This window comes from Pholcus phalangioides, unplaced genomic scaffold (assembly GCF_987345545.1).
Source record: "Pholcus phalangioides strain wild (caught in Gottingen) unplaced genomic scaffold, Ppha-v1.0 ptg000040l_1, whole genome shotgun sequence".
In the NCBI taxonomy this organism is placed as follows: Eukaryota; Metazoa; Arthropoda; class Arachnida; order Araneae; family Pholcidae; genus Pholcus; species Pholcus phalangioides.
Genome location: NW_028301626.1, coordinates 6,785,806 through 6,801,514, shown reverse-complemented (window position 1 = coordinate 6,801,514; position 15,709 = coordinate 6,785,806). Strand labels below are relative to the sequence as shown.

Genomic DNA, 15,709 nt, shown 5'->3' with positions numbered 1-15,709 from the left:
CATAAAGTACAGAAAGTTATCTAGAATTATTCAATAAAAGTTTTAAAACAAAATTCTTTCATATTAATTTATTTTCTGAGAAAAGCACAGTTCCACACTTTACAAGTACTGTACATAGTAATCATTCAATGGGGCTTCTCTTTGGTGTTACTAAAGGCATGTCTTTGTGATGTACACTTTACTGGTAAGAGGGCAAGACACCAACCTCCCCAAAAATACATAGTTCCGTCTCCCCACTTGCACACGTATCATATTACACCTTAGCAACAAGAAAATTTTATACTCCGTAGATCTAAGTGTACGTCAGTGTACCCTTGAAATCACCTAAAAACTTTGGAAAAATATATTATAAATTACACCTATAATTTTTCTTGGTTTTATGACGTTAGTAAATAAGAAAGTATCTGAGAGGATGATGTCACTTTCTGCTATCCATACAAAGGTTTTTAACAGCTGGCTTATGCGAAGATGTATTTAGGAAAGAGAAAATTCTACTGCCTTATCGGGGAATCAAACCTATGTCCTTTCTCCTGCCAGGAGAGCACACTAGACTACAAAGGCAACGAATATCTCAATTTTTCCTTGGAGCTTGCATGCACTGAATGGGACTGTAAATAGACGATCGGACCTGATTCAGGCCAAAGCTCACAATTGCTGACACTGCTAAAAACCTGCGAATGGCAACTTATCCAAGGATGATGTCCATAGATAAATATATCTTCGAATCAGCCAGCTGTGTGTGTGTTAAAAACCTTTGTATTAGTTACTAATGTATTAGTTACTTTGTAATTAGTTATTACACTGTTAAAACCTTCCAATAATAGAGTATGCAGCTGAAAAATGTATAAGTTTTATCCAGGTTATTGATAACATTTTTTAGATGAAAATAAAAAAAAAATTTCATCTTCCTGTAGCTAAAGTTGGTTCACATATAAAATCAATGAAAAGAAAGAAAATATTTTGTGCTGCCATCTAATAGCTATATTGAATGCTGGAAAACATATTTTTCCAAATCAACCACTCCTGAACCACCACCCGATTGAGAAAAACATTTTTGAACTGGAGGTTTTACAGCAAAACCACCTCCCCTCAAAGGGATAATTTTTTTAAAGAATTTTTATGTTTTCCAATATGATGAACATAAAAATCAATCATGTAACATTCTTATATAAAAGCATTCATCAATCTCATGAAGTCATTGACTGATTGTCTTAATTTTCACCCTGCAGTTGCTGGCTCAATCGAAAGCAGACACATGTGTTGTCAGGGAGATGCAGAATCTGATGGATGCTGTGTTGGTCAGGTACTGGTGTTATTATTTTTTATAGAGTTTGACGCAAACTGATCTTCCACATTTTCTTGTGTTTAAGCTGTGATTATATGTCAAATAAAACATCAAAATTTCTTGATGCGGATCATACACTTCAGCGTATTTATCTGCAACTTTTTTTCTTTTACCCCCTCAATTTCTTAACCCTTTCACTCCCATTCTCCAACAGGAGAAGCCAAAATTAAACTCATTTCCATAAAATTTTTCCATAAAATTTCCATAAATTTTTGCAGCAAGAAGTGGGTCTAGGTCAATTTGGTGTGCTTAACTTGTCGCAGCATTAATTCATCATGCTACAGACCTATCATGGTACAAATTTGTCACAGAGTCAGTGGTTGCGATAAAAAATTTTCGCAAAATCATTTCGCCGCGGTATAAATTTTTCACAGAGTCATTTTGCTGCAGCGAATTTCAATCCCTTTAAATGTTTACTGTGTTTTTATAAATAGGTTTTCGCTTTAGGCAAAAATTTAAACTAATTTTTTTCTCATTTATTGGAAATGTTTCCCCCTCTCCCAGTGCCGTCTTAAGAGCATCATGGGGTCCCCCACGCCAAGTGATTTTATTAAGGCTCTACCTGTTAAATTATTGAAAAATTCAACTCCTACTCATTTTTATGAACCTCCCTCTTCTCTTGAGGCCCGGGTGGGCCTATGCGTTAAGACTGCACTGCTCTCTCCGTCCCTATTTTATAATTAGGAAAGTATTCATTGAAGTCATCGAGGGGAGCACACCTAGATAATAAATTGAGATCAATTAAATTTTGGAAATTTAATTTTCATCGCATAAGCCATACCTCCCGCTTTCTGCCGGGATTCCCATTTCTCGCAGCGAGTGGCGTTGGGGGAACACACCAAGATAATACATTTCATTTCATACCGTTACATCCCAGGCTCTATCAACAATTGTCAATTTTAGCCATTGCTCTGGATGAGGGGGCTAGGTGGTGGCAGGTGCTTTATTATGCATACTAAGATAATAAATACAATTTGCTGAAAAATAGAAATGTCGAGACATAAAACAAGACATCTTCCCCCGTTCATAGCAAGACGTATGACCACACATCAGCATACGGCTGGACACATCGAGTAACGCCAACAGGGCCATCGTGTGCCTTTTTGGGGTCCTTGAAAGGGTTGTTATTATGCAAACTAAATGTGCATTTTTTTTATTTTTTTTTTTTTTGGCCCAGTTGCCTCAGCCTAGTTACAGACTGGAAAACCAATCCATTTTTACTTCTGATATCACCATTACTGCAGAATGTAGTATTGTTTTATTCATTTATATACATTTCATTTGTAAAATTGAGCTAACAATTCATAAAATATTGGTAATTTTCTGACAGGTGCAATATATTGGACAGAGCCATAAAAACAGAAGTTTCCAATATGTCAGACTTGTCTATGCCAAGTTCATTCAAATAAATTACAGTGGAAATCTGTTTATGTGAACGTTCACAAGTCTTCTTCAAAATGTCGTACAAATGCCGGAAACACGCAAACGAAATTTAGTTTTAAATGGGAATAAACACCCCGAAAATTATCAAATGAAATTTCTTATTTCATTCTCACATTCTGCTTAAAAGTTGTCTGAATGTGAAGAATACTTACATAGAAATAAAAAATCAATTGCATTACTCAAAAAATCTTAATAAAAATATTATTTACTTTAATCTTCAAATCAAAATTACTTAATATTAAAATTTCTTATATTTTTAGGCAAAAAAAAGTGAAACATTTTTTTCCGAAGATTTTTCACAAGCAATACATTTAATTTATTTTCATAAGACCTTTGTGTAACCGCCTTCAAAAATAACTTGGGAGATTAAATTCTTTGAGAAAATTAACTTTTTCCATAGATCCAGATTTTCTCTCCGAATTACCTGAAATTTTTCATTTTACGTTCTAAGGAAGAAAGCCCCCTTTTTTGTTTTTTCGATATTAGAAGCAGCTGATCCGAAGTGACCAGCTAGCAAGATACCAGAACAAAAAAAAAAAATTCTACTGCAAATAGAGGCGCACAAACTGCTATTGTATGAGTTTCTCATTAGCAGACCATGCCATCTTAAATGTCTGAATGGGCCTTCAAATGCTTTCAAAATAATGCTAGGAAACAAAACACAAACACAGAAGGAAAAACTTGAAAGGAACATGAAGTATGGCCACCTCTTGGAAAATTGGAAAATTAAAATTATTTGGTTTGGGGTTCGCCACATTTCCATAATTCTCAAAAATAGGCAATGAAAAAAAATCATTTTAGTGTCCACTTCAAAGTGCCATCAGCCTGATGACTTAGTTCGCCCCAACTCCTCTCGCTGAGAGGAATGTAAATCCTGACAGAAAGCAGGAAGTGTGGCTTATGCAGTGAAAATTAAAAGTTATTTCATTCCAATATATATATATCTTGGTGTGTGCTCCAACTCCCCTCGCAGCAAGAAATAGAAATCCCAGCAGAAAGCAAGAGGCAGCTTATACGATGAAAATTAAATATTAATTTAATTAAATTATTAACTAAGTATTTCAGATACTTTCAGGGGATACTGTAGTGGTAAATGTTGGTGGAGACTCTACTGCCCACACATGGGCTGGATGCATGTTTGCACTTGAAGAAAGACTCCATTGTACACTGGTGAAATAAATTAAGAGAATTAGCATATTTCATCGAATTTCATGAAAAGAACTGAACTGAATGTAAAACCACTGCCTCTAGACAAAAATGCAAATCTTGTACTTCATATACGTAAGCGTACACATATGTGTAGGCAGAGCCAGTAGAGAAACAGGCTTTATAAGCGCGGGTAAGTTAAGACGCATTTCATTCACTAGCACAACTCGGCGAATTTCTTGGTATTATTTTGCAGCAATCGGTTAATTTCAAATTGTAACAGTAAAAATGAGTAACCACCAACGTTTAGATGATGGAATGAGGTGGCGCATTGAGTTAATTTTAATGGACGATAACGTGAGGCCACATAAAGCTCTTCTGCTCAACGATTTTCTAGAGAGTGAGGATATTCGACAGATGGATTGGCCAGCCAGATCTCTAGACCTTAACCCTATAGAGCATGTCTGGGACGCTCTGGGAAGGGCAATTGCTATTCGCAACCCCCCTCCGGGAACCATCCAGGGAATGAAAACAGCGTTGCTGGACGAGTGGGACCAATTGCCACACGAAATGATAAACTGCCTTATTTCAAGTATGGAATCACTCTGCGAGACCTGTATATCTGTAAGAGGGGACCATACCCCCTATTAACCCATTTTTTTGTTTATTCTGCAACCGCTGTTTCATACGTTCCGACTCCAACGAGTGTTACACGCGATCATGCGTGTGTATTACAATTATTGAATAGTTATTTGTTTTGTATTGTATCAATGTATGTACATATCAAATTTCATTAAAATCGGTACTGTAGTTCTAGAGATAATCGACCAAGTCTGCAAATTCTCTTAATTTCTTACACCAATGTAGTTTGGGAAATATCATAAACACCGGAATTTTTCCAAAGAATATTGACTTATTGAATATTAAAGCAAAAATTAATTTTGTAACATTTGAAAATTTTTAAATTATTAAATTTTTATATATTGTTAAATTTTTTAATATAATTGATGTATGGTAATTACAATAATTAAATAATAAAATATTAATATGAATAGAAATTCTAATTTCGATCTTTTCAAAATGACAAAAAAATTATTTTAGTGCACTTTTCTTCATGTTTCTTATTTCACGTATGACAAAATACCTATGTACAAGATCGTGTGGAACACATGTACAGCAAAGGATCAATGTTGTGATGGATTGACTCTGCGATAAATTGACGCCTTGACGAATTGAGACCATAGTGAATTGGTTACGCAACAAACTTGTACTGCGACAAATTTGTACCACGACAAACTGAGGCGTGGTGAGTTGAGTGAGACAAGTTGAGTGCGACAAACTGACCGGTTATACCAAGAAGTAATTGTCGAATTGTAACGAAACTTGGCATGAAGATACGTGTCTGGCAGATATGAAAATTATTAGATACATAGCATGATTGTGCAATGTGTAATGCCACCAGAAGGCATTGAACTTTGTTCTCCTTGGCATATAAAAAAGGTATGCAGAGGAATTTTGCCTGTACTTAATCTGTTGCAGAGGGATGCTTTTTCATTAGGGATGCCGTTACGCCACCATCAAAGACAATATAATCGGCTGTCCGAGTTCTAGAGGGGAAGAATCATCAGGATGATGGAAGCCAGGTGGTTAGCTTGGCGAGTAGCCCGCCACTTAGGCCGATCTGGCTCTACTGTGAGGAGGTGTTGGGAATAGTGGATGAGAGAGAGGTCAGACTCAGGATTGCTTTCAGCATACCAATATCCAAGAAGACTGTTACATCACTCAACAAGCATGCACAGTGCCAACTACTTCATTGTTCGCTATTCTGACACAGGCAGCACAGGTTTCACTACAGGCCCCTGTATCTGTCCGTACCATCACAAGGCGCCTTGCTGAAGAACATTTGGCATCCCAACACCCATTACGTGTGCTACCAATGATACCCACTCACTGCCACCCCTGTTTGGAGTGTTGTCGAGCTTGACAGGATTGGATAGCAATTGAATAGAACTGGGTCATTTTCAGCGACAAATTGAGATTCAATTTGGGCAGTGATGACAACCGTCATCATGCGTGGAGCATCTGTGGAATGAGATGATGCAGGATACCATATGAGCCCTGTATGCCTCAATGCCCTCCCATATTGCATCGTGTATTCAAGCTAGAGCCCAACAGAGTACTAGAGCCTTTATTCGTTTGTAGTTTTTTTTAAATGATTCTTTTGCTTGAATTATGTAATTACTTATATCAACTTTGTACTCGCATATATAAAATTTTGTTTCATTTGGACGACTCTTTCTTGGTGCTCAAATTTTTATTCTGATGAGTGTATCAGCACTTAGAGCATGAAGTGATTAAGGTTTATTATTAGTGGATGAAATTTGCATATGCAGCTTATACTATGACATTTTTCTCAAAGTAGTGAAATTCTTTTGTTTAAAAAGCCTGTGACCTCATTTCTACATGAACCAGAGCTTGACTACAGTAGTTGAAAATGATTAGTTTAGTTGATAACACTCAGGATGAAATATTCAATTAAACGAAAACCAAAAATCTGATAGAGATGATGTAAAAAATACAAATACAAATACAACGCCACAACAGGCAAATTGCCCAACGAGGTGGCTGACTTAAGAACATCATGGATCCCCGAGCCATTTTTTGGAGACCCTACCTACTACTACTACACCACACATGCACCCCGCCCACACTCCCCCCCCCCCCCCGTGGATCCCCCCAAAGAATCGGTACATGCTGGAATGTGAGTGTACGTGTAGTGAAACCTGACGTGAAATTTTGTTGTTTCTCTGTAATGCTTGGTATGTGTAGTGCTGCCATCTGCCACTAGTTTTTCTAACTATGAGTGAAGTGTTATGATGTATTGATAACCAAAGAGTGTGAAGTGTATGATAACCAAATGTATTGCATATGGTTGATTCATTAAGTGGTGTTAGTAGTTGACACTCTTTTTTTTTTTTGTTAGGAAAAATAGAACTTAGCATGAGGCTTTACCTTATAATGCCAGGTACCAAATTTGCAGATGTGAGCATGCATCTTCAGCAGGACTGCAAAAAGGGGAGGGCAGGAGGGTCTGTTGTGCTTGGATCAGGCCAGTAAAGGAAACACTGAGTTTACTCTTTTTCCATTCACAATTACGAGGAGGAGGATAGTGCCAAAATTGTGATACTGGCCCGGGTGGCAGAATAAATTTTTGTTTTTAGTCGTGACCCTTGTCTCTCTAGTTATAAGAATGAAAAGATTTCTCTCATCTAACACAAACATTTTTGTGTTAAATGAGAGAAAAGAGGAAGTAAAAAATACTGTGGATTAGTGTTATGCTATAAAAATGGCAGCATCATAAGAGCTCAATCAGAGCAATATTTACGTATATATAGAGCATCCAAAATCTTTCATTTTTAATGATCTGTTGTAACATTTAATTTTTTTGCCTATATTGTCAGGGTCATGTATTTGAAGGATCTGAATATCACATTACTCGAGGCTTCGTTAAAACCTTGCCAAAAACTCCTCCACCTGATAAATATTATGGAGTGTATGCATTAGATTGTGAAATGGTAAGTCAATGTATACATATGTCTGTGTATGTAAAAAATAAAGTTTTTTAGTTTGAACTTAATAAAGTGAGCATTTCAAACTAGGGACTTTGTTGATAGACTTTGTATCAAGCGGTTTGTTAATGTGTTAATTTTATTTTCATTGTTTTCTTTTGAATCCTAATCATACTAATGAACTATTGAGTGAATTGTATTGGACTGGTCAATTTTTTTCCCCCAGTGTTACACAACAGCTGGTATAGAGCTTACTCGGGTAACTGTGATAAATCCAGATTTGAAGGCTGTTTTTGAAACTTTTGTGAAGCCGGAACACAGGGTATTAGATTACAATACGAGGTAAGTTTGTTTTTCTTAGAGATTCAATATTCAGTCATAAACAGACACAATTCTTGAGTAACGCACTGATTCTGCGCAAATTTTTTGCATGCTGTGCTAGTTAAATCTAGAAAACAATAAATAGTGTTGAAAGAAATTACAAAACATGTAAGAAATTTCTGATTGAAGTCTTTGATTAAGTTTATTGCACCTAAGGTTTTTTATACTTTTTAAACTTTACCATATCTATATACATAAAATTGGTTGTTTCTGGGTGTGTGTTTGTATGTATGTCCTTAATATATATGAATCTATAAGTTCTGACCAATCTTACAAAATTTTGTATTCATGCTAAACAGGGTGGAACTTGAATGACCAGCTACCTCACAATAATGTTTTAAACTTTGAAAATATTAAAATTTGTCAATAAAATGATCAAACCATTGCTTTTCCGAATGTGAGGGCTCAGAAGCAAAGCAAGTCTATAAGTCAGCATGGAAAGCATAACTTTTTACTTGTAAGCCTCTTGAAATATAGGCATAATTCTCGGTATTAATTTTAATGTTGAAGCAGGTTTAGAAAAGCCAAAAAGAATCATTGAAGTTATATTAATCCAGAGTTTGAATACTAGGGCCACAACAGGCAGATTGCGCAATGAGGTGGCTGAAAAAAGATGCCCATAAAAAATATGGATGTGAAAGTAATGATCGGTAGCCATCCTGAATGGCTGTCCAAAGACTGCTTACTCTTGTATCTCTGAGGGAGTAGAATTGTTTCAGAATAACCTCATGCACAGCTACCTAGGTTCGCCCATTGCCATCCTCTCAAGCCGCGGAAAAAGTTGCTGGCCTAAACAACCTAATTCCAGTTCTGAAGATGTAGCTATTTGTATGCATTCAAACATTTCTGGGAGTGTTTGAACGACTGTTATCAAATAAATGCTATAAACATGGACTGCTTTGGACATGACAAAAGGGAAAATAAATATATTAATGGCCCCTATTGGATTGGAATTAAGATACAACAGAGCCCCTGCTCTCAGAGCTAAAAAGAAGAGAGGGAGAGCAGATTTCAAGGGAAGCGTAAGTAGTACAGCAAGCCTTGGGATTTGAATACAAATTCCCAGTAAGAAAACATGAGCTGAATACTGGAGCAAAAATTGATATTCAAAAAAATGTTAGAGAAAGCATATTGCATGTAGTAATCCAGAGGTTAGAACAAGAACATAAACCAGGTATTTTTTTACAACTTATGATTTTATAACCTAAAACGCAGGTGAAGGGGGAGAATTGCATCAGTTTAAATAGCTACAGGTGAAATTTCTGACTATCTTTGGAAAGCTTAATACCTTAACCAAAACATCATGTAGTTATTGAGTTCTGAAACTCGTGTTATTATCCTTCATCTTTGTAAATTGTCTATTCTATTCATTTTTTTTTCATGCAAATTATTGAATATTGTCATCTACATTTGTATTTGCTTTGAATGTCATTATGTGTCTAAAACTGAAAATATTCTGTTTCACCCCTTTTCAGGTTCAGTGGAATCACAGAGGATGACCTAGTGGGGGTTACAACTACGATACGTGATGTGCAGGCGATTCTATTGTGTATGTTTAATGATAAGACAATCCTCATTGGTCACAGTCTTGAAAGTGATTTCAAAGCCTTGAAGGTGATGCATCTCAATTATCTATTTTATGAAAGACTAAAATTATTCCAATCTAAATATTATCATTATTGAAAAATCAACTAAAATTAGTCTATTGCTGGGGTTTTCAAAATTCTTTATGTAGCTTGGTGGTGCTTGCTGCCTTAATGGTGTCTTACTACTTAATGAATAAGTGACGTTAATGTGTGAAATAGTTACCTTTGACTGTAAGTTTTTGCATTTATGCTTTCCCAGTCATCTATCAAGTTCACTCCTGAAGGGTGAGAATTACATAGTTGTCCTGAAGGCATAGAATTGCATAAAAGATAATAACAGCTGTCATCATGCTATGGAAAATGTTAAATATATTGAGAGATTGTTATATCAAAAGTTGGGGAAAAAAATAAGTTCTTAAGAGAAAGAATTTTTTTGTTCTGTCCACATATATGGAAAATTTTCATTTTGTTATAATGTATGTAGTTGCAATGAAAGTGTATCAGGTTGGAGTATAATTATAAAACTGATAATCAATTGCATGCACACACTTATGTACATTCTCCAATATCAAAGGTCAGGGTGAATGAGACCAAAGGCAGATTCTGTTCACTTCTTTGCAGAAAAGAGGCACTGCAGTGCTGAGTTAGGGCATTGTATTAGATTAAATTGTCTTTTTAGGTTGTTATATTGGATAAAAATAGCATGGGAAAACATGTGGGACTTAATGTATTGTCATTATAATGGAGCAGTTGCAATAACACATGATCATAAAAATGAAAAGAATTTCAATTGTATATAGACAAAATATTTAGCAACTGAAATTAATTGAGGTGGTGAAAGTATCACTTGTAAATGAAAAACCACAAATCACAAAAAATAAGTATTGAATTTTACAGACGCATAACCAGTAGAGAGTTGAGAAGCACAAGAAGAATGATGGAGCTTCTCTTGTGCAAAAAATATTAGTTAGAATGTTTAAAGGTGCGTATGTTTAAAGGTGCGGATCGTGCAATGCAAGCATTCCCAAGCATTGGCAATGCATTCAGTGGGTATGGTTTCCGAAACAAATCATCATTAATGATGGCTCCATCCAAGAGCTGTTTCAACACCAGCTGTAGGTTTTGAGCGGCGGTAACAACTATTGAGGAACATGATATGATAAACGAGTTTGAATGGCTGTTAATGACGAATTTAAATGACTCAAAAATGACGAATTTCAATTATTATGACTATTAAATTAAATGACTTTCGCGAAATAAGACGAGGGGAAAAAAATGAAGGCTCTAGATAGGCTCAGAAGCACGTACAAACACGCAAACTGATAACGACGCCATCCAAACTAGAAGGAAGAATTCCTTTGTGTTCGTCGAAAAAACCGACTCCTATTGAATCGGTTCAAACAGATCAAGAATGATTCGTTAATCGTTCGCAACACCGTACAAATTACTGAACAACCGATTGCGAACCCTTGCATTGCACGATCCGCGCACTAGTGTATACACGCCTTAAGACACACACACACACCCCATAAAATGCCATATCTTTTTCCATGAAGTAGGCTTTCTTTTGCTTTTTAGCAGAGAGAAAATACATGAAATAGTATTTTAATTTTGGCAATCATCGTGATTAGAGATGAGACGAATATTTGGTATTCGGCCTGGCTGAATGTTTCTTAGGTGTTTTGCCGAATATCAGTGTAAATCTAAGTACATTAAACTAATTTTTAAAAATCATATTAATTGGAATTTTTCACATAAGTTTGAAATTTACTGATTATATTTCATTTTGTGGTGTATATCTCCTCGGTGAGGTTACATCAGTGTGAATTTCTCGGATGGGGAAAATATAAAACTGAAAATAGAATCCTACAACAATAAGGTGAAAGGGAGCATGAATTACACAAGTCAATATCACCACTGAAGGATGTATTTCATAAAACAGCTGCATCGTGAGCTAAATTTTTGTGCCAATCAAAATAAATCAGATGAGTAACTGTCACTTGAGGCAGATTAATGTTTGTCTACCTCAGAATTGCTTCCTAAATATCCATCTCATTCAGAACAATTTTGAGGCATTTGATGTATAATGTATGATTAAGTGTTATGGAAGAAGAAATAAATACAATTGAAATTTTTACTTTTTGATGGATGGTGATGTTAGCTTGATGAGGTGCATCTGGAAATGGGAAAAAGGGAAGATGACATACCAGATCATATTGGGTCAGATCGATAGTGGAGTACATTTAACATTATACTTTATTAAACACACACAAAAAAAGTGGGGGGGGGGGAACATTCATTCTGATAAGTGCTTGCAAGACCTAACATATGTGAGCTAGATGATTTGTCAACCAAATATCTAAATATACGAAATCAATATCATGAGCCTTATCAACAATGGGAATATATTCAATATTAAAATTAGGAGTTTTGACTTAGGGTGCTCTGCTCAATTTAATTTGGTTAATTTAAATAAAAAAAAAGCGCAAAATAATAATAAAAAGCTATACTAAGAAATACAAATAAAAAAGGAAGCGCTTCAAAAAAATTTAGGTACCTTTTGCTCCGTATCTCTGCAACACAAACTATTATCCTTTAATCTCGACGACACAACCTATTGTCCTTTCATCTTGGCGACACAAACTATTGCCCTTTCACGAAAGTCATATCGATTGTAAAGATGATACTGCGCGCAAAATGTCAGCCTGCAGACAGTCGGAGAGTGAGGCACACAAGATGCCAACCTCTTTCACAATTTTTGAGTTCGTTTATTATTTAAAAGCCATTGATCATGATTTCGTCATGCTGGTAATTATTGATAACTTTCGGTGAATGTAGACATATTAATTACTATTGGTGAGTTTATCAGCGCAATGAATACACACACACATCTGGACAGGCACATTTGAGCACAAGAACAAACATAATTGGGAGATACTTTGCAAAAAATGTTTTTTTGATGCAGAGCCCCGGGAACCCAGAGGTCCTGAAAAACATGGATCCTCTTTCGCGTCTACATGGTGAAGTGTGCATACGTTGGCAGGGGAAAACCTTACAATGACTCTGTGTTTGGTGAATTTGGCAATTTTTTTGACAGGTTTTTCTCATCACGTTGGGCTACGTGTTTCACCTTTAGTGTATGGAAAGGCACTTGAAACCAGTTAGGATGATCACTACAGTGCAGCGATGGCACAGTCAGGCATCAGTTTTTCTCCAGTTTGTCGTGTTTCATTGTAAACCTCTTTTGGAAGACACACTGGTAGTCTTAAACTTTAAATGGATTTCCTGGAATTGTTGCTAAAAATAGATTTCTCCATTCTTAACGTGGTACAGAACACACGCTCTTAGGGAAAATATACGCATCTCGCTTTAAAAATTGTCTATCCCAAATATAAGGGATTGATCAAAAATTACAAATAAATATAAGATTCATGCCATAGCATGACATCGCTAAGAGAAAATGCATTTAAAAAAATTCCTTAGACTTGAATTGTTTCAGTTCATACATCAAATTTTAATACCAAATTGAACAGTCTGGACATTCCAGGAACTTATTTTTTCCATCTACATGTGTGAGAGAGAAATGAGCTAGCTGTATTACATACCATGCCAGCTTTTTTTCCCCATTGTCTCACGAACCCGACTGCATAGGGAATATAGTGTAAAGTAGAAAGATATTTAGTTTTTCAATGTTCCTTTTAAATTTTCCTTAATTCAATTGTAAAGTTGTTTATTTCAACCTTTGGTCAGTATTCATCTTTTTTTACAATGGTTCTTAATGTTTTATGAAAGTTGCTTTGAAATTTTGGGCAGTTCCTGGAACAAGTTGAACTATTTTCCATAGAAACCTATGGAAATCTCAGGTTTCAACTAATGAATGTGTAGTGCTGCCCGCACGATGGCGCTGGCGTATCTTCCCAGCTTGTATAATTATTAGTGTATTTTCTGCTAGTGGCATCACAATGAAAATCGGGAGTCAAAGGCGTCTGGCTCGGTTTGTTTATGGTTGATGTTGTCCTACTCACCGACGCGCGTGTCTGTGTCTCGCCATGCACGGGCCACATTTTTCCTCTACCAGCATTTACGTTTATATTGTGTAAATATTATCCGTTGTAAATAAAGTGTAAATATATAAACGAAATCATTTCATAGATCAACTAAAGATTGGCGACATCGGACGTGAAACAAAAGAAACCACCATGGCAGAGGTGAGTGCCGTAGTTATACCGCCATTCAACATGCGTGATGTACCGTTATGGTTCGTGATGTGTGAAAGCACTTTTGAGTTAGCCGCTCCGAAACCGATAACAGAGTCAAAAACAAAATACAACTACATTGTCGCGAACCTTCCTCCAGATAACGCATCTCTAGTACGAGACATTCTCATGAACCTGCCAACTTCGGAGCCATACGAAAAACTAAAGCACGAACTAGTCACACGTTGTAGTGAATCCTCGTCTACACAGCTTAGGAAACTTCTCGCTGGTGAGCCATTAGGAGATCGGAAACTGTCTGACATTCTCCGTGAATTAAAACGAAGAGCGGAATCTTTCAGCGTTTCGGACGAACTATTGACAGAACTCTTCCTGCAACAACTGCCCAAATCTACTCGATCTATACTCGCTGTCGTGAGCCCACTAAACCTTGACAAAACGGCAGAGCTGGCCGACAAGATCCAAGAAGCAAGCCCACCCTTGTAGACGCGGTGAACAAAAGTCAACAATCGGACACGATCGCACAACTCCAAGGAGAGATTGCCCAACTACGCCGCGAACTGAAAACAGTTTTGCGTGTGCGTTCCCGTAGTGTTTCGCGCTCACGTTTCTCCCGTTCAAAGAGATCAACATCACCACCTACGTTTCCGGATAGGCAATTTTGTTGGTACCATAAAACATTTGGCAATCAAGCCAGAAGGTGCACTTCACCATGCAGGTTTACAAAAAACGACGAGGGCGGAGAGTAGTCGCGACGTGCTCCCTGCCAACGACATCTCGTCGCTTATTTGTAGTCGATCGGAGCACCAACATTTCATTCCTTGTAGACACTGGATCTGACGTTTCAATACTCCCAGCATGCAGCACGGACAAACGTCAACCACTTCTCCAACTTTCCGCTGCAAATTCGTCTCCAATAAACGTCTATGGTGAGCGAACAGTCACTTTAGATTTTCAACTCAGCAGAGACTTCAGGTGGACTTTCCTCTTGGCCGCGGTACCGAAACCGATTCTTGGAGCCGATTTCTTGTACAACTTCAATTTGCTTCCGGACTTACGACGACGATGCCTCCTCGACATGAGGACGAAACTCACTGCAAACTGTCAACTAAAGAAGTCAGAAGTGCACTCAATCAAACTTTTCGACGGTGACACAACTTATCAAAGCCTGCTCAGCAAATCTTCGCTGAACTCCAAACCATGCTGTGAGCATATCATCGAGACAACAGGTAGGCCAATTTTTGCTAAAGCTCGCCGTCTCTCTCCAGAAAAGTTATCTTGCGCCAAAAAGCAATTTCTGGACATGCAAAAATAAGGATTATGTCGGCCATCAAACAGTGCATGGGCCAGTCCAATTCATATGGTCAAGAAACCTAACGGTGCGTGGCGTATCTGCGGTGATTACCGTCAGCTAAATAAGATCACCACACCAGACAGATATCCCATTCCTCATATCCATGACCTAACCCACATGCTTCACGGGACTGCAATCTACTCGACCATCGACCTCGTCTCGGCGTATCAACAAATTCCAGTGGCAGAAGCTGACGTGCCCAAGACTGCCGTCATCACGCCTTTCGGGCTTTATGAATTTCCTTTCATGCCCTACGGACTTTGCAATGCCGCCCAGACATTCCAGAGGTACATCGACCAAGTGTTGGCTGGTCTCAATTTTTCAGCGGGATACATAGATGACATCCTCATCGCATCAGCGAACTCTGAACAGCATAAACAGCACCTGGACATAGTTTTCAAACGACTGGCCGAACATGGTCTAAAGATCAACTCTCTGAAGTGCGAATTCTTCCAAGATGAAGTCACATTTCTCGGACACAGAATATCATCAAAAGGAATTTCTCCTCTTCATGATAAAGTGAAGGCGATAAAAGATTTTCCAAGACCGGCAAACATCCAAGAACTTCGACGTTTTCTAGGAATGTTGAATTTTTATCGGAGATTCCTTCCTGGGTTAGCAGAAACACAAGCTCCATTATGTTTATATCTTCAAAAAAAATCCAAAAGCAA

The 15,709-nt window shown here is 37.2% G+C and overlaps 1 protein-coding gene across 1 annotated transcript in view; it reads left to right on the top strand.

Moving 5' to 3' along the window:
• Positions 1-15,709, top strand: part of LOC149065416 (uncharacterized) — a 69,469-nt gene that overhangs the window by 44,247 nt on the left and 9,513 nt on the right. The window contains exons 11-14 of the mRNA XM_089254123.1: positions 1,230-1,303; positions 7,396-7,509; positions 7,730-7,845; positions 9,360-9,498. Coding sequence (XP_089110249.1) covers positions 1,230-1,303; positions 7,396-7,509; positions 7,730-7,845; positions 9,360-9,498 — 443 coding nt within the window. The remainder of the gene's footprint in view (positions 1-1,229; positions 1,304-7,395; positions 7,510-7,729; positions 7,846-9,359; positions 9,499-15,709) is intronic.